The sequence below is a fragment of the Centruroides vittatus genome, unplaced genomic scaffold (genome assembly GCF_030686945.1).
Source record: "Centruroides vittatus isolate TY-2023 unplaced genomic scaffold, ASM3068694v2 contig_726, whole genome shotgun sequence".
NCBI lineage: Eukaryota > Metazoa > Arthropoda > Arachnida > Scorpiones > Buthidae > Centruroides > Centruroides vittatus.
In genome coordinates this window covers 107,110-133,439 of record NW_027122463.1, presented here as the reverse complement: position 1 = coordinate 133,439, position 26,330 = coordinate 107,110, and the positions used below count along the sequence as shown (strand labels likewise).

General features: G+C 32.2%; 1 protein-coding gene across 2 annotated transcripts; it reads right to left on the bottom strand.

The window, feature by feature from the left end:
• Positions 1 to 61: 61 nt before the first annotated feature.
• LOC136980811 (small ribosomal subunit protein uS5m) lies at positions 62 to 26,330 on the bottom strand. 2 transcript variants are annotated; one of them, XM_067277001.1, is made up of 12 exons: positions 26,247 to 26,330; positions 26,105 to 26,167; positions 18,762 to 18,887; positions 18,453 to 18,680; positions 15,747 to 15,781; positions 11,035 to 11,125; positions 10,917 to 10,963; positions 10,720 to 10,777; positions 5,648 to 5,710; positions 651 to 787; positions 181 to 558; positions 62 to 106 (listed from the first exon to the last, which is right to left on the bottom strand). In XM_067277001.1, the coding sequence occupies exons 1-11, from the start codon at positions 26,302 to 26,304 to the stop codon at positions 184 to 186; spliced, it is 1,281 nt and encodes a 426-aa protein (XP_067133102.1). In that variant the 5' UTR covers positions 26,305 to 26,330; the 3' UTR covers positions 62 to 106; positions 181 to 183. The 2 variants fall into 2 exon arrangements, with proteins under 2 accessions (XP_067133102.1, XP_067133101.1); XM_067277000.1 differs by lacking the exon at positions 62 to 106 and having other exon boundaries at positions 133 to 558.

The following is a 26,330-nucleotide window of genomic DNA, read 5'->3' as shown; positions in this document are numbered from 1 at the left end:
ATCATCGTTATTACATTTTAACACCATCTTCTTGGTATATAACTTTTTTGTTAATGTGTGCGCATGTGCTTGAATAAATTTGCAATTATCAATTTTTATGGTGAATCTAAAAGTAATTTAAAACAGAAGTGATTTAAATTCAAATTATTAAAGTCTAATATAATTTATTTTTAGCATTACATTTTATGCCTCTTCTACTGCAGCTTTCACTTCTTTTTGTTTATTATTTTCTTCTTGTACGGTAAGAAAGCTTTTCACATCACCATATTTTGCAATTAAATCAATTCGAACTTTATCGTGGTTGCGACGATGTTGAGTTTTCTTCAAATACCTTTCCCAAGAAGGAAGGCGTGTGTAAAAAGGTGGCTTTTCTGGACGAAGTACTTGCACTCTACCCTCAGACATATACAAGTCAAAATCTATCTCTTCGTCTGGAAGAATCTCTTCTTCGGTCCGACACCTCTGTGGCGATGCAATCACCCTAGGAAAATAATCTGTTTCTTCCCGGAACTCAACAATATGCAGACCTTTTTCTTTTGCTATCTGCTGATGTGTTTTCTATTGAAAAAAGTAAATGTTTAATTATTTTATTTAAAAAGTTTACTATTTTATATAATCAATAAAATGAAAAATAATTAATCAATAAATACTTGTTTTTGAAGACCCAAAAAGAATGCTTTCACCATGGAAAGAACACATCTGGATCCTTCTCTTTTAACTTCAATATCTGTTATTCCAACCACTTCACATATGCTTCGGAGTACTCTGTGACACTGAAGACCATAACCTAAACCATATAAACACAATGTATACATTGGAATAATATATGGCTTTTAGCCCTTGATCATACTATTTAACAATTAATCTAAATCAGCAAGACACATTTTGTTAGTAAATTTTATTCCCAAAAAAGTGGTATACCAATGAGTTCAGTTATAGGACCAATAATGGCAGAATTGAGTATGGTAGACCTTTTATGTTATTTATAGACATATCTATAAATCAGGGCTGTGGAGTCGGAGTTGGTGTCCGAGTTGGGAAAAATGTGTCAACTCCGGCATTTTAAATTTAATTTAGTTTTTTTTATTTAAATGAAAGAAAATTTATATTTATTAATTTTTTAAAATGCTTTTGTATTTTGTTATAATTCATCTATTTTAAATACAAAATGATACATATTTAATAAATTAAATTGTTGCAATAGTTTTTTTTGTAGTATTTGTGCTTAGTAGTTAAATTATTTTGACCCAATTAAATTTGAATATTTTTGATTCATTCCTTTATTATCCCCACTCTAAATAAGAACTCTATTTTTCTGAATGAGCCAGACTAATTGATCAGAGTATATATTTTTCTTTTCTGAACAAGGGGCTGCTGAAGTAGCCAGATAGTCCAACTAAAAAGTGTGCAAACTTTTCTGGAAAGGTGAAATTGAAGTGCAAAAGCTGTAGAATAAAGATATGTAGCTGTAGAATTTTATTGCTTCCCCTTTTTTCCTCTTAAATATTTGTTACATAAAAATTAATTTTTTATACAAATAAATACAGGGTGACAATAATTAACCCGTACAAGTTTTTTGTATCATAAATTTATTAAAGAAATGAAAATTAGCAAAACAACAGCATATAACAGTGACAATACTTTACGTATTAATCAGATATTCAGCCAGTTTCAAAGTGGCCTTCTTTTGCTTTGATGCAGAGCCCCAAATGCGTTTTGAAATTCTCAGCAATGGGCCGCGCTCTTCTGGAGACAGTTTGTCTCACTCCCAGCGCAAGGATTGCTTCAGCGACTCCAAACTTTCATGGCGCTTAGAACAGGCCCTGGCCTCCAAAATGGACCACACACTGTAGTCCATTGGGTTCAGATTCGGCGAGTACGGTGGCCATTCCGCAGACGAGATGAAATCGGGAAAATGAGCCTTGCACACTCCTGAGTCTTCTTTGCCCTGTGTGTCGGTGCCGAGTCCTGCTGAAACGTCCATTTCGCACTGCCAAAATGCTGCTGAGCCCACAGAAGTACCACAGCCTCGAGAATGTCACGGTGGTACATATCTTGATTGATTTTGGCCCCTTGATCGACGAAAACAAGGGGTGTCTTGCCGCTCGCACAAATTCCGCCCCAAACCATGACTGACATTGGATTTTGTGATGTTCGATGACGGCTGAGCGTCCAGGAGCCCCCACGGACCAGTTCCTGTCGTTTTGATGGTTGTACGGAGAAAAGTTTTTCGTCTGTGAAGAGAATGCACTCCCATTGTCGACCTGCGGCCCGACGCTTGAGTTAACGGGATCTTTGGAGTCTCACGCACTTGTTTTCATTGGTGAGGAGCTGAACCTTTTGGAACTTGTAGGGCTTGAGTATGAGTTCCTTTTTCGCCATTAACCGCACCGATTCGCGATTGATTCTGATCTCACGAGCAATTTTTCTCATGGAGACCTTCGCATGTCAGTCAACTCGCTTTGTGATGATCTTGCGGTTCCTAGACGTGTTGACAGTGCGCTTTCTTCCACGTCCGGGACGGTCACCATTGTGGCCAAGCTCCTTGAATCGCCGAACTGCATTTGAGACTGTCATTTTTGGAACACCGAGCAGACGAACAATTTCACATTGATGCTTTCCTTGCCGGAATAGCTCCAACATTGCACAACATTTGTTCGACACCATTAAAAAAATAAAGAACTAACCCTTATTACATCGAAAGTACATCTACACGGGCAGGAAATCATGGAGAATTAAACAATAGTATGTAAATTGGTGACAGTAAAAAAGTTCAGGTGCAGCATTGCTACAAACTTTGTACGGGTTAATTATTGTCACCCTGAATATTAAAGTTAAATATTAAAAAAACTAACTATAGAAGTATTTGGGTAAATGCCTGGGGCTCCTTTCAGAGTTCAGAATAGGGTAACCCCTATGAGCACCTCTGCCCCCCATAAAATGACTTGATATTTAATTTTGCCGGAGTCAGAGTCGAGTGTTTTTTTACCAACTCTGCAGCCTGCTATAAGTAACATAAAAGGTATAAAATTTATAACAGGTATGTGGATAATTGTTTCATTCTGCATAATTTTAACAATTAATCGTAAAAGTTTAAGTTATAATCTAAATTATTTTTTATATTTAACATAGTTTGAAATAGACAAAGAACAAAATAATAAACTGACTATTTTAGATATGTCAATATTAAGAAAACCTAATTCAGTAATAGTACAAAAATATACAATTAGCAAAAATATTTCTTTTTATCAAAATAATTGAGAATAGAACTACATTAGAACAAGATAAAAAGAATGAAATGTTGATGTTATTAAAATGTTTTTATTAAATAATTACCCAAAGAAATCTCTTGAAAAGTGACACAACTCAAAAAATGACAGTTTTGAGATTATGTCATCGAAAAATATGTATGAAGTGCCCCAACATTCACAACAAGCATCACATCTCTATCTCACAAAATAAAGTTTTTAGAAAAGCAAGAAAAGTGACATAACTCAAAGACCTCACCTATATTTAACTGATAACACCTCACATTCGACGAGAGCAGAGCTACAGATCCATAATTACTATACCATAGAATATAATAGAATTTACTGCCATAAATACTTACCTGAAATTTAAAAGCAGCTTATACTATAAGTTTTATAGTATTCTTTAAGCAGAGTTTTCTCAAATATTGCATTTTCTAGTTGTGTCACTTTTCTTGCTGGGGTGCAATATGTCCATCACTTTACATTTATAATACTTTAATACAATTTACCAAAATGAGTGTTTCAAGGCTAAGAAGTGATAATTGTGAAACTATTACATTCATGAGACATCACCTGTCATGACTGTGAAGTTGTCGTGTTTACAATGGCCTTTTAAATGTATTTATAATTTACTTTTATAATTTTATATGTATGAACATCAACTGAAGAGGACCGTTTATTATGTCTGAAATGCATTTTGAGTGTTATATATTATGTGCATGTTAAAGGAGTCACAGTTTATTGTAAATTTTTATTAATAAGGTGTTAATAATCATTAAAGAATTTGTTAATTAATCCTCATTCACAGGTGTGATAAGCCTGTACATATACATATATGCATCTTGTTGATTTAGACTAATTGTTAAACAATATATACATATTGTTTCAAAAAAGATTTTTGTTGGTTGTACCAACATCCAATGAATGAAGGTACTTTCAAATACCATTCAACTGGAAGAAATGCTCGTGCAACTATTCCATTCCAGAATGTTTTCCATTTGTTATTTCGTTTTTTCTGGAGTGCAATATTTGTTCTCTTTTTTGTGTTAATCTATTTACTTAACTATCTTTCTCCATCAATAATAAAAATTTCTATGACTTCATTCATAATTTAATGATGCAAATTTGCTAATTTTTAGTTTATACTTTTTTAACCTAATAAGAAAACCTAATAAAATTTAATTTTCAGAAATAGTATTCAATTCAAACAACCTGTTTGATATAATATAAAATTTATCTATCAACTAAATTCATGTTCATTTTATCAATTATGCTAAATGGAGTTAACATATCCATTACTTGTATAATTATATAATGTTCATAATCTTCCATAACTTTCAATCAACTTACTTAAAATTTATTGTTTTTATAACTAATAGTATGAAAATTAGATTATACAGAACAAATAATTGACTTTATCATCTAATATAATTTTAGAAAAATTTCTAAAATATCAATCACAATACAGTCAACTTGCATTAATACAAATTGCTAGGGGAAAAGTAGTTAGTTTGCTTTATCAGAAGTTTGTATTAACAAATTTCAGGGTCAAGGCCAAGGTCGTATAATTTAGGAAGTTAAGGCTTAACAGATTATTTACTAAATTAATTCAAAATACTTGATTGAAATCCCTAAAATGTAATAAAGTTAAATAAAATTAGAATTTGTTTTTGTTAATAAATTTAAATGATTTTTCAAATCAAACAAAATGGTAAAAAGTAGTCAAATCTGGCATCTCCATATGCACTTCCCCAATACGCAAACTAGCACATGTTTGCATAGGACCACATCCATTTAAAGGAAATAAAAGGACATCCTTAAACTTTAACCCGTATTTTCTGAGTACAGTAGAATGGTCTGCTAAAAACCAGATGTTTGAATTGCTTTAAAATTGAAGGTAGAACCAGACTTTGTCTACTACAAAGAAAAAAAATCTATAAATCTATTCTACTCAAAACATTTATTACAATACTAATTTTTATTGTTCATGTCAAAATCTGTAAAAGTAACCATAACTGGAAGTAGGTTATTTCTTGAGGGTTCTGGAGTTAATTTATAGTTCTGTTTAACGAATTCTGGTAAAATTTTTGTTCGCTTTATCACACGAAAATTAACATTGTGACAATGGCATTTTGCCAGGGCAACAGTAAAATTCACTTTAACATGAGAATTCTCTTTATGGTGTTCTCTTTGAAATGAGTCAACTGTATATCATATTCATGTTTAATTGAATTTCTTAATAAAATAGCTGAGCAATAAAACCTTCACATTTTTACACTCAGCATATTGTTTATATTTTAAGATATCAAATAATTTTGAATTTAGAAATTTTTATAAATATATCTAAATCATATCCAGATATGCTATACTTATATTAAAAAAGATAATAATATTACCTTTGGGTTTCTTTGAGACATATAATTTTACTGGACCAAATCTTGTGAAGAAATCATGACATACTAAAAAGAAAATATAAAATTATATTCAATGATTACTTTATTACAGTAAAATCTCATATTTAATGGACTTTGGATTTAACAGAAAAAATATCTGGTCCTTATGTCATATGTGAAAATTAACACCCTAATAATTTTAAAATACGTTTTATATGTAATTAAATTAACACGTTAGTTTTTACAAATCCAAGAGTCATTGCTCTTAACTTCATGCCACAATGGGAGTCCAGATATATCACCATTCAAAGATGATTAAATTTCTTATTTATTCGTCTTCGGATAATGTCAGATGGTACCATTTAAATGCTGAATGGTAAAGGAAACCAGTTTTAACTTTTTCTAGAGCACTTTTAGCACTTTTCAAGTTTGAATCTTTTATTTCCAAATTTTTCAAAAAATTGGAAATTTTAATAAACCTACATATTACAGTCAAAATCCAAAATCAACTGGAATATGATTTTAGCAAATAAAAGTAATTGTAACAAAGCCTCTTTTAGTTTCAGAATTAGTATAATTTGTGACAGTAAGACATCCTATATGATTTCCAAGGAAACTTTGGGGAAACTTTGTTGTTAACGTCACAAAGTTTCTCAAATGTTATATAGGTCGTCTTAATTGCATTACAAATTACACTACTTCTTGTAATTATTTTAGTAATTCTCCTCAAGATTTTGGATTTTAATATTTAACATGTACTGTAGAAATAATATGCAATAAAATCACTTAAAACTTATACTTGAAAAAACTAAGAATATTACATCTCTTTCTGTTCTAACAATGTCTAACTTTGTAAAAATAACCCTTTTTCTACAATAACCGACAATGTTAAATGAGGAAGAGGATTCGTCTTAAATAACTCTCACTATAACAATAGAACTCTCTACAACAAAATTTTTTCTTGTTCTGCTAAATATTGCCATAGAAAGATTTGACTGTACATTTTTACTAATTTATTTATTTAATACGTAAATTAGTAAAGAAAGCAAAATAATAATTCGGTAATGAATAAATGCAACCTGCCTTTCCCTCAAAAATAAAAACCAAAACAAATGAAAATAAAATTTAAAAAGAAAAAATATTGAGATTAAATCCCAGAACATCAACAAATATGCATTCGTAGGCCAGAACGTAACCATTACACCATCCACTTTTGCTCACAAGGATCAAGATTGCCCATTAAGAAACACTGCACCAACCAGTTGGACCGTTTCCTATCATGTGATGTAAAAAATAAATAATAATTTAACTAGTTATTTAGATTATTTTCCTTGATTTGTTCTTGATAATTTTACGGCAATTAAATGTAATTTAAAATATTTTATAAAAATTACATTATTCATAACGGAATTTTAAAAACTGTTTGAAGGAATTTTTATGTATAATGTGGAAAATGTAAAGTGATTATAACATTATTTCAGCATTATTTGAGAAAATGAAAGAATATTTTCAAGCTTAAAAGAAGGAATTTTTTTAATCTGAATGATTCAATCAGATCATTCACATAAACTCATCACTAAGAGAAATGTATTTGCTTTTAATTTTTGTTTTAAAATTCAATAACTTGTTTTATTGTTAATTTTATATTTAAAACAATTAATTGTGCATTAATGCAAATTTTAATTTTTTGAAATAGTTTAGTTTTATAACACTAATTTAGAATGAAAGAACAGACTGTTATGCAGTGAGGTTTATATGGATGAAAGACTGAGAATATGCAAATGTACACTTGGGAGTAATAACTTTGTATATTCAGTATCTTACAGTAGACATCATTTTGTGACATACAGTTTACAGAAACAAAAACAATCACAACGCAACATTTCATGTTATCAAGAATGCATATAATGTAAACCTTAATTCAAAAACAATTAAATTTATAACAACTTTTTTTTATTTTCAAAATAAGAGTGAAATTAGATTATTTTTGCTTCTGAAGTGAAATTTGACAGGAAATTATTTTTAAATGCTTAACTGATGATTTTACTTGAATATGTTTGCTGTAAATTTATGAATGAAACAAAGAAATAATGGACCCATCTCATCACTGTACACTACAAAATGTTTCCCTCCACATTACCTGTCTCACTGTAGAAGCAATAGCAGTATCCTAATAAAGATGTGAACATCTATTAATTATTATAAATTTAGTCCCAGAGACAATTGTTAAGAAAGAACACTGCTTTTGCAAACTGTTTCTTGCAGAACCATGAATAAAGTTATAGTGAATAAGCTGTAGTAATCTCTCTTTTAATTTTGGGAATGTTTTTTAATCAAAACTTTTATTATTCTGACAGTAATTCAGAACATTTTACTTAATATAATATGAATAATATAGAAAGACTTTTAAAGCTAGCTTAGCTTATTCAAAATCACATTTAACGAAATTATATAAAAATAATGATACATGTATAAAGATGAAATTCTAGTTAACTTATCGCACTTAGACCATATATACAATGTAATATAGCATTAAGGGTGCAAACTATGCAGATGTGAATCTAGTATTAAGTGATATAGTTCTTGCAAAGGAAACCATGCACAAGTGAAAAGTGAGAAATCTCGCTGAAGAGAGTGAATTTCTGGCTGTTGCAACTATCTGACAGGGTTTGATATTTATTGTGTCTCACCTTTTCTTGCTGAATACTGTGCATGAACTTTGTCATGAGAAAACGGCTTCTCTTAACTTCACATTGAAAAAAGAAACAAAAATTTTTTTTATAATTGTAGATATGCATAAAGTCATATAAATACTGTTTTATTAACAAATTATAATAAAGTTCTTTATCATTTTGTTGTTTCCAGAGGGGAGGAACACCATATTTTTGATTTTATTTTTTTTTGTGTGTGTTCATTGTGAAGTAATCCTAATATCAAAAAAAAAACTTTTTTTGCTGGTAGTAAACGTCACAGTCAAACCATTTTGATTTTTACTTTCATACAGTGTAATAATTCACCTTCTCTATGGTGAATTCAACACGAACACATGACGTCATCATCTCCATGTCATTTGCTCACATCGGTGTAGTTGTACTGTACTTAACAAGAGCAAGAAACATCACCTCTTCTTGCCACATATTCTCACTCGCTTGCACATTGCTTGGCAAATTCACTCATTTGCATCTGCCTAATCACATCCTAAAAGGTATAGCTGAGAGATTGCATTTAGCATATGCAATATCTGACTGCAACTTATGGCACTTTAGCAATTTATCTAGCATAATAGGTTAGTATAGCAGGATATCAAAAGACAATTATTGATAGAAGGAAAACACTTAATAAAGTGTGGTCTTTGTTAAATTTGAAAAATTAACTGCTAAACACAAATTATTGTGTTTGTAACATTAATAGAAAGAACACTTGATGGATTTCATGTACTCAAATCCAGACTTTTTATACAAAAATTTGAATTATTTTATTTACTTATACACTGTACAGTGAAACCTGTCCAAGACAGAACCTGAATAAAATGGAACCTACTTAAGAAGAAAAAAATTCTTCAAAACAGAGCAATTTTCTATGTTAAAAAAAAATCTGTTTAAAATGGAAAACCTGCTAAACTGGAAAATGTATTCAGTACCATGCAATTCCCAATTTATGCAGGTTTTACCTAGGCAATTCTTTTCATACAGTGTGTCCAAAAAGTTACTGTGCAACGAGAAAGTTCTAAAGGCATTAAAATTATGATATTGCATACGAGACCTACAAGTTGTCCATTTGGTCCATGTTGACCAGTTATACATACAATATTTAATAGAATGTACAGAGCTCATGTGCAATACTGTAGTACAGCTTGATTCTCATGCCAAATGTTAAATAGCAGAAATGAAAACTCACTGAATACAGTGTTATTAATAGTTTTTCACTGTTAGTGCTTTCAATGAACATACGTTTGTCATTGTCAGGCAAACAAAATTTAAATATCGTTCAATGTTATGATGCAATGTGGCACATGCATAAACGTAGATCCACATTAATGGTATGACAGTTGATATGACAGTTGATGTAAATTGCTGTTTAAGTGGCAGTAACTGTTTAAAGGTGCAGGACCCCCTTTCCATATGCATTGCCACATATTCAGGCAACATAACCTTCTCCTGCTCCTATCTCCACTACCAAATTTGCACAGACTCACCTGCAATAACTGGGACAAATTCTTCACCTTTGAAAAATCAGGGATCTATGCTGTACTGTTGGAGAATCCCATGATGGGATGAATATACGAGGTGCAGTGGGACCACAAGATGCTCGCTAGCCACCACCTAGCCAAACACCAAAATAATGTGGTGAAAGGAAATCACACCACAGAGCTCACAAAAAAGGTGCTCGAACAGAGCTACAACCTGCTATGGCATCATACAGCACTACTCAGATGTGATGCTGTAGCAACCGTAGGCTCGTCTCTATATAGGAATCTCCTCTCACAACCTCAGAACCATGCAACACTCCCACACTTGACCTGCCCAACATATGGGTCTTCCTTTATAAACAGTTAAACAGCAATTTACATCAACTGTCACACCATTAATGTGGATCTACATCCATGCATGCACCGCATCGCATCATAACATTGAACAATATTTAAATTTTGTTTGCCTGACAACGATGAACATACATTCATTGAAAGCGCTAGCAGTAAAAAACTATTAATAGCGAGGGTGAGACCAAGGTTTTAAATGCGAAACGTGTACGTCAGATGTTCAGTGCCGCTTTCCTGTAAGCCTAGAAGTTTGAGAATGGCATTTGGAAAGTCAGTGGAATCATGCTCGACATTCCAAACACCATTGTCAAACTTCTAGGCTTACAGGAAAGTGGTTCTGAACGTCCAACGTACACATTTTCGCATTTAAAACTTTGGCCTCAACTTCTCTAATAACACTGTACTCAGTGAGTTTTCATTCCTGCAATACTGTAGGTATAACTTTAATGTCATTACAAATTTCTCACTGTATAGTAACTTTTCAGACAACCTGTATACAATCATTTAAGAAATTATTTAGAAATTAAATACTTACCAGTATGCTCTTCAAATCTTTCCACAAACCTTAATCTCTGTGCAGCTTTATTTATTCCCTAAAACAAATAAATTACATTAAATACTATTTAATAAAAAGACACAATATAAATTATGTCTATACCTACATTAAATTAAATTAATATTATATATATATATATATATATATTTTTTTTTTTTTTTCTTATATGTCTATACCTTTTTAATTGCTGCTTTTGCAAGAGGAAGTTTGACTAAAGCAAAACCTAAGAAATAAATATTTTGTTGTTATCTATTTGCATCTGAATTTTATAAAAAAAGACAAAATTAAAATCACCTGCTACACCATTTCGGTTTCCTGTAACTGCAAGAATACTAAAACTTCGTTTTCTACCTAAATTTCCAGTCATGTGTGCCACAATTTTACTCTGAAAAATTAAAAAATTAACTAAACTACTATAGCATTATCAAAATATTTACTAAATACAAATTTTATATATATGAACAACAACTCATAACCTAATTTTAATTGATTAAGCCAAATGATCTTGACCAAATGCTTTTTTTAAATTTAAACGTTCGAAAATCGTTTAAATTAGTTGAAATTCGTTGAAATTCGTTCGAAGTGAAATTAATCGATTTTATCGAATATTTATTGTCTTTTACGCAGCCCTGAAAATGGCTGTTGCCGGTCCCAAGCCCGGATAAAGGAGGAGGGTTGGCGTCAGGAAGGGCATCCGGCCGTAAAACATCTTGCCAAAACTACATGATGAGTCTCAGAAACTGTGATAGAAGGAGAACTAGGGCGTACCCTGTAGGCGACGCGCAGCTAGATCGCCCTAAAACTGCGAAAAGTGGGCAAGGGCTACCTCACCAGTGGCGGATGAGGTTAAAGAAGCAAGCCCTACATGAGGAAAAGGTGTTGAGAGTGGGAACACTGAATGTGGGAAGTATGACGGGAAGAGGAATGGAGGTGGTGGATATGATGCGGAGAAGGAGGATTGATGTACTGTGCGTGCAAGAAACGAGGTGGAGGGGAGACAAGGCGAAGGAACTTGGAGATGGATGTAAATTGTTTTATAGCAGTGCAAACAGGAATGGAAGAAATGGGGTTGGAATAGTGGTGGCTGGCAAGTGGAGGAGCGAGGTACTAGAGGTGTACAGGAGAGGTGATAGGATGATGCGAATGAAACTGAGTTTTGGAGATGATCTACTTGTGGTGTTTAGTGTGTACGCACCCCAGGTAGGATGTGCAACAGAGGAGAAAGAATGTTTTTGGAGTGAATTGGATGAAGAAATGAGGACACTGGAAGGAGGGGAGAGAGTAATTGTGGGAGGCGACTTCAATGGGCACATAGGGGGGCGGAACATGGGCTATGAAAGGATCCATGGAGGCCATGGGGTTGGGGAACCCAACAAGGAGGGGGAGAGTATATTGGGTTTTGCTGTGGCTTTTGATCTGGGGATTGTGAATTCGTTTTTCACCAAGCAGGACAGTCATCTGATAACTTTCAACAGTGGGCCTCATAGTTCGCAGATTGACTATATCCTTACTAGACGAGAGCACCTTGCGACGGTGATAAACTGTAAGGTTATACCAACAGATCAGGTATCGGCGCAACATCGGTTGATGTGCATAGACATGAAGTTAAGAATGTATAGGAAAAGTGGAAATACACAGATGAAGAAAATCAAGTGGTTTCGTTTGAGGGAGGAGAGGGCGAGGGCGGAGTATGTGGAGAGGGTGCTGCTACAAATCTCGCAAGAATGGGAGGGGGTGCAGGACTGGTGGGCATATAATGCCCAGGCTATCAGGAACTGTGCGGAGGAGGTGCTTGGTGTAACATCTGGAAAGATTAGGGTGCAAAAGGAAGGTTGGTGGTGGAATGAAAATGTGCAACAAGTTGTTCAGGTAAAGAAGGAGGCAAAACGGAAGTGGGACAGGTCACGTACTGAGGAAGATAGATTTGCGTATAAAACGGCAAAGCGTGAAGCTAAGAGAGTAGTGGCACAGGCAAAGGCAGGAGCATATGCGAATTTATACGAGGAGTTGGATACAAGGGAAGGACAGAAGAAAATATATCGTTTAGCCAAAATCAGGAATAGGGCAACGAAGGACATCTCGCATGTAAGGCAGATCAAGGACACAACGGGGACGGTCCTTCGAAGGGAGAACGACATACGAGAAGGATGGAGGGCATACTTTGAGGGACTTTTGAATACAGAGAATGAAACAAAGAACAGAGAGGAAGGAAGCCAAAACATGGGCATGGTACAGATGGTAACCAGAGAAGAAGTGGAAAGGGCCCTAAAGAGGATGAAGAACGGTAAAGCGGAGGGCCCGGATGGAATTCCTGTAGAGGTGTGGAAGTCATTGGGGAGGAAGGGCATTGACCTGCTATGGGACCTATTCAAAAAAGTCTTTGAGCAGGAGGAAATACCTAACGAATGGAGAGAAAGTATACTTGTACCTATCTACAAAGGAAAAGGGGATGTTCAAGAGTGTAAAAACTATAGAGGAATAAAGTTGATGTCCCACACGATGAAGATTTTGGAAAGGGTTTTAGACAGAAGGTTGAGAGCAGAGGTGACCATTGCAGGAGAGCAGTTTGGATTCATGCCAGGACGGTCAACAGTCGATGCCATTTTTGCCCTTCGGCAAATGTTGGAAAAATATTGGGAGAAGCAAACCCAGCTGCATATGGCATTCATTGACCTGGAGAAAGCTTATGATACGGTGCCTAGACAAGAACTCTGGAGGTGTCTAAGGGAAAAGCTAGTTCCTGAAAAGTATGTTAGATTGATACAGGAACTGTATAGGGATGTGGCCACAAAGGTTAGGAGCTGTGTTGGAGTGTCCCGGTGCTTCAAGGTGGGAGTTGGTTTACATCAGGGGTCAGCACTGAGCCCCTTCTTGTTTAACATGCTGATGGAGGTGATCACGGACGGGGTCAGAGAAGAGGCGCCTTGGACCATGTTGTATGCAGATGATATCGTTCTGTGCGCCGAGACTAAAGAGGAGCTGAGGATTAAATTGGAAAGGTGGTTGGGCACATTGGAAGGGAGGGGCTTGAGGGTGAGTAGGAGTAAAACAGTGTATATGTGTAGTGGGGAGGTGGATGGTGCCCGGGAGAGGGATCTGGAGTTGAGGGGAGACGTATTTCGCAGAGTCAATACCTTTAAGTACCTAGGGTCAACTGTGGCGGAGGATGGAGGTGTGGATAAGGAGGTGACAGGCAGGATTCAGGCTGGCTGGAGGAATTGGAGGGATATGTCAGGTGTGTTATGTGATAAGAGGGTGCCGCTTAGGTTGAAAGGGAAAGTTTATCGGGTGGTGGTGAGACCAGCTATGCTGTATGCTATTGAGACTGTGAGCTTGAGGAAAACCCATGTCAAAAGGATGGAGGTGGCGGAGATGAGGATGCTCCGCTGGATGTGTGGGGTTACGAGAAGGGATCACATTCGAAATGAATGTGTGAGGGGGACTGTGAAAGTTACGAACATAGAAGCAAAGATACAGGAGGCAAGGTTGAAGTGGTTTGGTCATGTGGTACGAAGAGAAGAAGAGTATGTGGGAAGAAGGGTTATGCAGATGTCAGTGAGGGGGAGGAGGAGGCGGGGACGACCGTGGAGACGGTGGATGGATCTTGTAGCGGAGGACTTGAGAGGGAGGCATCTGAATGTGGAGGCAGCCCAAGACAGGGAGCAGTGGAGGCGACTCATCAGAAACAGCGACCCTACATAGAGTGGGAAAAGCTGAGGAAGAAGAAGAAGAAGAAGATCTTGACCAAATGCTGAAAAGAACCAGAATGATTATATGTCTAAATTAATAGTTCCAGAAAAAGATTGAATGAAGGTGTGGATAGTGCAACTGTCAACACATCAGTATGATATGCAGGAATTGTAGTTTTGAGTTCCATTCTGGGCTGATTTTCTTCCAGAAATTTCTAAATTAAATTAATTTATTATAATTACTAAAATTAATACAAAATAGAAACTTAACTGCCTACATCTAGTCAAATTAATAATCAATGTAGCCCAAAAGTTGCCTGATAATTTCAGCAAGATCATTTGGTTTTACAAATTTTATTATATAAAATCTGTTGTTAGTGAAATTATTATACATATTATACTTCTGTATGTAATATAATACATATCACATATTACGAAAGTATAATGAAATATGTCATACAATAACATGTAATGTAATAAAAAAGACAATAAGAAATTTGATAGAGGACATTAATTATGAATTATCTTTCATTTTTATAGTAAAAAATTTAATTTATTTAATCAAATTAAATATTTCATTTTTTTAAATAAGTTTTTTGTGGAAATTGAAAAAATTCTTTATTTATTATTGTTAAATTAAAAAATATTTCAATATAATTATATATAATTATTTCTTTCATCAATTTTTATTAATACAAATTATGACAGAAAACAATTATAATGGTATTACTTTGAAGGAAAATAAATGATTATATTCAGATTTATTTCCAAAACAGAAAGAAACATTAAATGAAAGTAACTTTGTGTACAATTCAACAAGCACTATTTAAATCAATCATGTACCTGGGACCTGTTACTGGTGAGGGTGATACGACAGATAAATACATTGCAAACGTTTTCAAACAATAATAGTTCTGCATAAATTACAAAGAGGAGCTGAATTTGTCCGTAGCCTGGGAGGCCCTCTTGAACACTGATCTTTAATCAACTATCCACAGGAAATGCGCATGTCCAACACAACATTCTTGCATGAGACATAAATTTGATTCTAATTTTAAATATTCATGTTCTATTTTGTTCTACATTTCGTCGCTTGTTTTTTTGTATCACCTGAGGAAGAACTATTATTGTTCGAAAACGTTTGCAATATATTTATCTGTCATATCACCCACACCAGTAACAGGTTCCAGATACGTGATTGATTTCATCCTGGTGTTCTTTGTATGTAGAAGTTTAAGAAATATTTATTAAAGCAAATATATTAAGTAAATATTTTCATTACTGGTAGCTTGACTAAATATATTTTTATATTCTTACCTCTAATACAATACTTTCAAAGTCTTCAAATTTCTCTAAACAAAAAAAAAAGTTATTTCAATTAATATTTATATTTTAAATAGAGCATTTAAAATATAATTTATTGGCAACAAAATGTATTTTTATCAAACATTGTTAATTGATTAGTTTGAACTGAATAATCCTCAGTATATTTAAAAATTTATATAATATCACTTTTTAAAGAAACTTAAATTTATTTATATAAGCAAAAAATAAATACTGTATTTTCATGCATGTAACCTCCATGTACTGTACTTATAGGTAACCACATAACCTGCAACACTGTATACTCAGCAAAAAATTTTTAAAGCAAGACTAAAACTTCTGTATAACCATGTAAGGAACTGAGTCCAAGCGTTATTTTTATTTTATTATTATTTTTCGTTTTATTATATTTTGTTTGGGGCTTATGTTTAGTTAGGACGAAGGTTCTCCACCATTCTCTTATTAGTAACCAAAAAAAAAAAAAAAAAAAAGATAATAAACCAACTCACGAAAGAACGAGTGCCGTAGGAAAAATTCACGTGCACTTGCACTGCCCAGCAGAAATAAACAGTCAGCAGAAAAAAAAATGGAGGGGGGAATCCCCACACTCACTAGAAAAGAAATACTTACTAAACAATCATAAAACATCCCAGAAAATTGTGCTAAATGCTTTGTAAACAGTTTATAAGATTTTGTTGGAGAATTGAAGCTGCCAGAAAGAAATTTGATGTTAGAAAAACTAAGTATGTAAATAAGGGGAGTAACCTAGCTGAATTGTGATGTCACCTCACAGCATAAAACCAGCACACTAACCAAAGACAATCGAGGTGATTCATGATTGAGGTGTACTACTGAGTGAAAGATTCGAGGCAAAGTCCAGATTGAGAATTAGGCGATCCAAGGTGTTTAAAAAGGAATTCGATTTGATGATAGCCAAAGGATTAAGGAAACAGGTTCCTAATATAGTGAGGTGACGGATAGATATTTAGTTCATAAGAGATTTTGTTCATAGATCTTAAGTATTTGATTTGTCGAATTTTCAAGGGGGAATTAAGATTAAGTTAAGCTAAGTAGCTGAGTTTTATTGTCGGGTTGACTTGTTGATTTTCGTTAATAAATTTTGTTTTGGATTATAGACAATTGTACATAGTTAAATTAAATTTACTAATTAAATATATTTGAAACTTTTGCTTTGACTTGATGTTTGTCATTATTCTTACTAATTTTTTCGGTGCATGCGGAAAAGCCCAGGCCTGGCAAACTAATCTCGAATCCGCGTAAAGTACCCGTTAGGTTAACGGAAGTTTTACCGGCCGCAGTTAGTGTCGGTTTCCTAAGATACTAAAAATGGTACTTTACAACCAGTCTCATCATATACCCTATAGAAATGGCCATTGCTACATACATAAGGTTTTCCAACTGTGTGTGATTGTTGAGATGGTCAAGGAGTCAAGACAATCATGTGGGCATGAAATACACACTGAGACAGGCTTACCATTCACTTGTTTCCAATTAATGAAATATTAAAAGTTTTCTTACAAAAGTTTCTAAATCCTTGTCATACAATTCTGAAGAAGAGAGTCCACTAAAGTCTAAATTTCCCATTGGATGTCTTCACTTGGTGCCTCATTGATGGTCTGCAAGATCGACAGCCCTGGACTCACTGTTAAGCTTTGGTTATAACAGATTTTGGAGAAAGAAGGAATCTTGGAGAAAGAAACAACTCTGGGAGAACAAACGTGTCTGGGAGATGCAAAAGAATCCCCAAATTCTTTTGCATTTATTGACATTTCAAGGTCCCAAGTCCAAAAATGTAAAAATCTGGAATATTCATGTTTTTGACCAATTGCTATGCTTTTCCTCTGTTATATATAACAAGGCTAGGAAAGTAAAAAGTGAATGGAATACACAGAAAAAATAGCAGTTCTCACTTTGAGCCATACTTCCATACAGAGAGGACACATGTTCTTTCCTTCATCAAGGTAGATTTGGCGTGACTCAACAAGCTAGAAAGGTGCTACAAAGATAGAAGGAAGTGACCAGAACAGAATTGTCACCTTCTGTTCCTTTTCTAGTATATTACAAATATACCAGAAAAGAAACAGAAGACTGCAATGGTCAATTGCATTTTCTTCTTTTTTATTGTATTGTTGTGGAAAGATAGGCAAGATTTGATTCATGTTCCATCTGTATCATTGTCCCATGTTGTACATTAAGTTAATAGTCATATAATGTTGTTTTTTGTACCAGTAAACAAATTTCTTTTTCTGCAAATCAGTCTCTTGGCTTGTTCACTCACTTTGTTCATGAAACATTTAATATGAGCTAAGTGCTGAGTACAACTACAAAGAAAAAAAATTACACCAACAAACACTTGCTGCTTTGTATCTGTAACAGTTAAGATTTTTGAGTCAACTTACAGATACAAGGCACTAACAGAGACAATTAAATGTATTGCCTAAAAATAATCTTGCATTTAGATAATTTGGTTTATGGTTTAATGTATGTTTATATACATGTCTACGATACATGAAGAAATTTGAATAATAATGTATTTTAAGTATAAAATATGTAAATAAAGATATTAAACTATATTTTAAAAAAGTATGTATCTTGAGTTTTCAGCATAATATTAGAAATTTTTGATTTTATTTAATATAAAATTCAATTAATATTTAATTCAAAAATCAATACACTAACCTTCACCAATAGGATCTGGAGGTCCAAATTTCCTGCCAGCTATCTTATTTCCACTATAACCTCTTTCTAAAGGTTGTATTTTCAATCTTCTAAAATTACTCATTTCATTTCTAATTTTAAGTAAATTTTCAGCATATTCTTTATTTTCTGGTAGTTCTCTTTGTTCGACAATTTCTTTTCCTCTAAAAACTGGAGCATTTAAACCAGGCCAAATCATATTCTTCTTTCCTTAATTAAAACAATAATGAGATAGTTTTAAAATTTCACATTTTTTTTTTTTAAATTTAAAAAGTATTATAAATTACATACCAATTCCTATAATTTGTCCTTTATTTAAATCTTTTGCAAGTTTTCTTCCACTTCCTCTACCTCTTCCTTTTTTTCTTCCTGCATTACTAACACTTGTCACTCCTTTCCATAACTGTTCTGCTGTGACTGATGGTTTTTAAATGAAAAATTAATTACTAAAATACAAAATATTTATTACGAAAAATCTATTTTAATTTTATAAATCCTAGCATAAAACTTGATTAAATTTAATTTACTAATTAATCACTATACTGGATGATCAAACAAAAAGTTATTTGTAAGCATAGAACTGTAATAAACATGTTAACCAGCCAGATTTGCTATTGCTTTGTGAAAAACATTTAAATCCTAAACATTTATTTATTGTGGACTCAAAGGTTCAACAAGATTTAAAACCTTATGCAGACATCGCCACATCTACTCTTCACAAGTAAACTTTTATGTTTGATCACTTTTTAATATATGTAATAATAAAACTAAAATTAAAGAAGACAACTTTATGCTTGTTAGATTTGTTTTATTCAAAATATAGGCAGAATATGGTACTTTTCTGATTTATCTCAACTATTTGTATCACATGCTGCATTCTGATGTGATGTCACACTCTGAGATTGCAAGCTATCGTGTTGCTTATGAAATGGCAAAGATTAATCGCATTACGATTTCAAATGAGGAATTTAAAGTGTGCAAAAATTAAAATCTAAGTAACAATTATTTGTTTCTAAAATTTCAAAAATATATTTTACTTTTATATTTAATATTGGCATTAATTATTTTTAAGATAAGATTTTGTATGCAAATTAGTCCACAGCATTTCAGGTTAGATGTACTGTTGGAAAAAATGATGTATTTGTTCACTACATTCAGTTTGTATAAAATGTGATCTTGTTTGTATTTTGCAGAAATATGGTATATTACATTCTCAATGTTTTTTTCAAAAAGGTAATAAAATGTAGTTATGCAAACAAGGAGAACTCAGCAGTCTTTAATCACTGATTTTATAAACATGTATTCACTCATACTATACCAAAACCACTTGTCACTATTTGCTTATTCATGTATTCTCAAGAATATGGCACTAAAATTTATCCAAGGACTATTAATACCTTTACAGAAAAGCATTTTTTTGACAGTATAGCAGTCCTATGTATGGTACTTATGGTACTAAATTTGATTCCAGACAAATTATTTTACAGTAGTACCTCGTACTTTGAATGACTAACTTCAAATGCTTCAGAGTTTGAATGCTGAATTCAACAAAAATTTGCCTCAGAGTTTCAACAATGCTTCAAAGTTTGAACTGCACATGCAGTGAAAAATGCACTCTAGGCATAAACATAATCTGTTATGTATTCAAGTTGTTTCTCATTCTTGCTCTTGCATTATGCTTGTATGCTTTTGATGCTCTTTTCACTTTATTTTTGGTATGTACAGTTATGTAAACTGTATTGTGTGTTTGATTCATAACAATTTCTTCCTGTAATTTTTCTTTGTCGACAGCTTTTGGGATCCCCACATTTTGAAGCTTTAGTTCAAAATTTCCTGAATGGAATTTTTTAAACCACATTTGGCATGTTCAAAGTTTAGGAATATCTCCATACATATTACAGTTTTTTTACTATTTGTAAGGCATTATATTCTTTTTGAAATTCATAAAGCATAATATGTCCGATATGGTTTTTATCCAGACATTACAACATGATTTTAAGTTCCTGGAATTTACCTACAGTTAGAAAATGGAATATAAGATAAAGTTATGTCTTGCTGTGGCGGGAAGCTCAGCATGTCTATTCGCAGTGTGATAATGCTCATGCAAGTTTAGACTTGCACAGTCATTACTGTAGTGTCTTTGCTGGGTGTGACTGCTTATCATTCAGTGCATTGTCCCAGTTCAAGCAGTGTACAAACATCAAGTTCGTGTGCAAATTGGGGAAAACTGCTGCAGAGATGCTGTCGGCCCTCAGGCAAGTTTACAGTGATAAGGCACTAAAGAAATCCACAGTTTATGACTACTTTCTTCAGCAACTCTGTCTGTAATAGGTACTAATACAGACAGAGTTGTTGAAGAAAAGCCTTATATTTTTTATTTTCAAATAAATTTCTTTGAATTTTTCGAGGTTGCTAAATTTTGCGCACCACTGGTGTAGACAGTGATTTCTCCATCATGACAATGCACCAAGTCACACAGCAATTCCTTGCTGACAAAAGCATTCCTGTCATCACCCAGTCACCTTACTCTCCAGATCTTGCTCCCAGTGACTTTGGCTGTTCTCTTCTCTCAAAATGGGCCTCAAAGGGATACATTTCACAAGCAGAAAGAACATCATATAGAATACAATGGCCCAACTCCAGAAGATTCCAAAGAAAGCATTCCACGCCTGCTTTCAACAGTGGCAAGATCAATGAAACAAGTGTGTCTGTGTGGGAGGGGCCTACTTTGAAGGTGATTAGGTCTGCATTGCCATATCTCATGCCACTACAGTGCAGGATCACAATTCCAGGAACTTTTTGACTTCCCCTCGTATATAGTATTTATGTATTCTATTTATTGCTTTCACGTTTTAATTTATTATTAGGACATTTAATTGTGTTATTTTTAAATTGTGTGTATTTGCTGTTTAAGTTTATCGAAATGAGTATTGTTCAGGGTCTGGGAATAGATTAATTCACTTTCTGTTATTTCTAATAAGAAAAATTGTTTCGAACTTCAAACAATTTGGAGTTTTCAAATGAAATCTCGGAATGAATTAAATTCAAAGTACGAGGCACCATGTATTTTTATATTTACAGTTAAATCTTATATGTTTAAATTGTTATATATAATTTTTAGTCAATTTTTTAAATATTTAATACGAAATTTATTACTACAAAAATCAAAAAATTATAAATAGCTTTCTAACAATTATAAATTTCTCAGTGAACACAAAAAATATATTTGAAATGAAAACTTACAAATGTTTTAAAGTAATTCTTTTTACTTCTATGCCCTTACTCTTTTAAATTTATGTATATATCCTGCCTACTTAGACCTTGTTTATTAATAGGACTTATTATACTAGTGTAGTTTCTTAACAAATTGAGGAGATCTTAGTAACAAAAACTTTATTTTCACCTGTACACTGTGCTTGTGTTTTTCAGACCCGAAGGCCCCTCTTCAGCAGGTTCACAACATTAATTCATTTGTCGTCTAATATTCATACAGCACCAATACTCACAAAGTATCCAAAAAAAAAACAGAGCCTAATATATCTATCTTAATGTTTTTTTTTTTAAATATGCTGATCTAGGTTGGTTATTTTTTCTGTTATTTCCTTTTTTCAGAGAAAGGAAATAAGAATTCATTAATAAATATTTATTTTGATAATTTGAAGTCAAATAACAGAGTGAAATCATATAGCAATATATTATTTGTCATTTCCTTATTTATTCCCTGTACATATTTTAATTTTTAAAATTATATAAACTAAAATACAGCAGAACTCAATTATTTGAGGCCTGATTAACCAAGGTTCAGCATTATCTGAGACAAGCCTATAAGTGAATTCACTTCTTTTATTACACTGTGATTCATAAAAGAAAGCTTAGAATGATAATATGTATTACAAAATAATTTCTTTTTTTATCATTTAATTTCAATGTGAGATGACAATTCATATTAAAATCTAAATGCAATAATACAGATTTTTAGTCTTAAAAACTATTGTAAATTATGCATTAGATGTATAATAAATTATGTAAAAAATGTTGTTCTTATATGATCAATGGAAGAAGAAAGCAAAGCTGAAAAAAAAGGATGATGTACTTTATAGATGGGCTAAGGAAGAATGTAAAATAGTAGTTTAGAGAGACAGATGAAAAAATTGTGTCTGAAAAAAATAAGACAGTTTTTAATGCCATGATGAATAAAAATGAGAAAAGAAAACATAGCATAAAATGTAGGCATAAGTGTGCCTATAAAGAAAAGTGTATATTGGGGTAATAAGAAAGACCTTCAGGGTAAGGTTAATAAAGCATAAAAGGGACATTAAAATGGATAACATAACAATGGCTCTGTTATACAAAAGATATGACAGAAGTGTACAAGTTAGGTGGGACGACGTGAAGATGAAAAAGAGTTAAAAGAGGGAAAAAATGTTAACTGGGCGAGAAAGATCTTAATTTTTGAAAATTTGAAGAAAACAGAAAATCATATCTGTAATTCCGTGATAGTTCACCAAATGCAAGAAAACAGATGATGGAAAAGGAAAGAGAATGTTGAAAATATAAAAGCTAGAGTAAAAGTAACCTTGCAATCAGAGGAAGAGGATTAATGAGGGGCATAAGATAAGGTGATTGCTTTATAAAAAATTTCAAAAGCAGGCAGAAAATTTGTATTTAAACATCTGTGGGTTAAGTGAATATGTTATTTTTGACATTTTTGTCATTTAAACTAAAGATTTTTTGAAAGTGTGATATTTGATTATTATATAATTTTTTTTAATATTTACTCTTAATGTCATTAATGATGGATTGTGGATTACGGAGCTCTAGGAATAATAAATTTAATTTTAAAAAAAGCAGTTTAAGATGTAGAGAATAAATTTCAATTTTCACTTTGGTTATTTTGATTTCATCCTCTAAACTTCTCTCAGGTGCAATGAAGAACTCATCACAATCATTTATTAAAAAATTTATTTAACTTCAATCTTTTATTTTGCATTCATATCACTTGGATTACAGCCAATTATTAATTCTCATTTACAATACCTGAACATTATAGCAGTTCTCGTGTATAACATTAGCCTAGTAAAGTATTTCTAAGCTCTTAATTCTTTTAATGGCAAAAAACTACTAACATAAATGTTTATACAATACTTTTGAACAAACTTAATTTGAATGAATAAGATGCATAGATTAGACTGATTATACATTGTAGAGTTTACAAAAATGAATCAAATAAATCAATTTGGTAATGATGTCACATAGATGATTTTAATTTCCATTCTGTTTGTTTATATAATGGTATTTAAGTATACAAATGTATTTAGAAAAACGAACAAAAATTTCACAGTTAACAAGAAAATGTAAGACAAAAACTTGAATCAGTTGCAAATACCAAAAAATAACCTTTTCTTCTCTCCAGCAAAATGTTTATTAATCTATTAATAACTGCAACAGATGTTTTTGGCTTTTGATTTATAGGACTATCTCAGATTTACTATCCACCCTAATATAAAAAAGTTCTATTTTGGAATATTGAATAATTTATGACGTACTCACCAGATTCAAAGTAATTCTTTAAAATATACAAATTTTTAAAAATCAGGGTGAAAATGTTTGTTCCGTTAATAAACATTTTGCTGAAAAAAGAAGGCTATTTTTTGATATTTTCTGTTAACATAGGTTTCTTTTTTAAATACGTGTAATTAAAAAAATGAAATTATATTTTTCACATATAAATACATGCAATTACTTGAAATAATAATGCAATTATATTTTTTTAGAAAACTGATTGTTGATTAGCAAAACCTAATGACCATCAGAAGAATCTAATCATTAATCAAATAAGACCTTGAAAACTTCATTTTTCAATTAACAAAGTATAGTTAGATACATAGCAACAAGCATCATTTATATTTGGATATATATTACTGATATTAAACCATAACTTATTACTTTTGCAAGATGTAATATAAAAAAGCAATAAAAAAATTAATCCCATATGAATCTGTCATATTGATCATTGAAATCTGAAAACTGCATTTAAAAAATAGGCTAAGTTTTTAAAAATATTTTAACATTAAGCTAAGAGTAAAGCAATAATGAAAACAAAAAATTAAAAGAAAACACATAATGATCTTAATGTATTACAATTTTACATAATAATAATAATAACAACATAATAATTACAATTTGTATGTGTGTGTTTTTCAATGGAAAAGATGAATAGTGATCTCCAAGTATGCATTGCATCTTTTTTGCATTCATCACAACTGCCAAAATTGACAAATGGAAACAAAAATTCTGCTAAAAGCATTTATTAACCTATGAAGCAATTCCCAATAACAAGCATCAATTATTATTGTACTTGCTATATACTATTTGCATGATATACAGTATATGAAGTACAATAACTTTGTTTTTCCATCTATGATACTAAGACAATGTATATTTTGGAAATATTGTCCTTTTATTACATTTGTTAAATAATGGGAATAACTTTATAACTCAATGGTTCTTAACCAGTGTTCCACGGAACACAGGTGTTTGCAAACCTACCTTAAGTGTTCCACGAAAAGATTTTAAAGTTTTTATTCAGATTTATTCCCATTGCTATATTCGTGGACAAATTTCGTGTTTTTATTTTATTCAATATATTAAAGTTTATTAGTTTATTGCTTCAAGCAATTCCATGTTAACTATTCTCGGGAAACAACGATTTCCTGAGAATAGTAAACATGAAATTGCTTATCAATTTTTGAATATATTGATGCTAATGCTCCTTGTAATAAAAAGTATATGAATGGTGTTCGCAGCCTCAGAGAGGTTGAGAACCACTGTTCTAACCAGATAAAAATGATGTATCATTTATTATCATTTGGGACAATTACATCTCTAAATGAGAAGGTTGGGACTTTATCACACTTTAGACCATACTAATAGAAGAAAAAAGTCAGAATAGCTATACCTCTACATGTGACCCTTCATGAGATACAGCTCCCCGAAATCAGCCAACTTCCAGGTAACATGTGATGAGAATCATGTTGCTCCATTAGGACTATTGCATTTAACTATTTAGCCCAGACAACTATGCTGATTTAGAGTAGCCCACATGACTGTTCATAAAGTACTTGGTGTTATATAGTTTTAGGGAATGTGGAGCTCACCTCAAGAAAGGCAGAGAGGTGCAAGCAACAGCAAACACCTAAGCAGAAGGTGCATTCAGTCAAGATGAGTAATAGCGAGTCTTGACCAATGTGAAGTAAGGAGAATAGTCAGTGGCATTGGTAATGATAAAAATTGACCTTTGGAAGTGAATGTCTCACAAAGAGTCACATGTACAGGTATAGTTCCATTGATTTTTTTCATCATACAGGGGACATCAAATCTTTCAGAGTTCACATCTTACCATTATTTTTTAGCTTTTATGTACTAAATTCAAACAAAAAATTTATAATTTTGTCCCATGATATATAGTTTATTGCCCTATGATATTTTGCTTGATTATATTTGAAGACACACCTCTTAATAGTTTATTACAATACGTATGTTTTCAAACTAATAATTTCTATTAGACTAATTGTGTAACATTTATATATTATAATAAATGTTACTTATAAATATATAAATAAATTTATATTAACCTGAAGTAAAGAAACTACTTGAATAATTCCTCTTTGCAACATTAGCAGGTATTTGCGGCAAATCTGTATTTAAAAAATATATATTAAGTTTTTAATTTGATAAAAGTGAATTAAAAAAGAAAAACAGAAATATAAATATTACATCTTAATGTAGTTTTTATGGAGAATTGAAACACATTTACAAGAATAGTAGCCGCCATCTTCGCACGATGCACAACAGCGCCAC

Bases quoted from the DNA above. Each gene is read 5' to 3' on its own strand.
- LOC136980811 (XM_067277001.1), bottom strand. From the start codon at position 26,304: ATGGCGGCTACTATTCTTGTAAATGTGTTTCAATTCTCCATAAAAACT. The intron at 11,126-15,746 runs GTAAGAATATAA...TTAATTTTTCAG, and splicing joins TTGAAAGTATTGTATTAGAG to AGTAAAATTGTGGCACACAT. The intron at 559-650 runs GTATTTATTGAT...TTTTTTCAATAG, and splicing joins TTTTGGGTCTTCAAAAACAA to AAAACACATCAGCAGATAGC.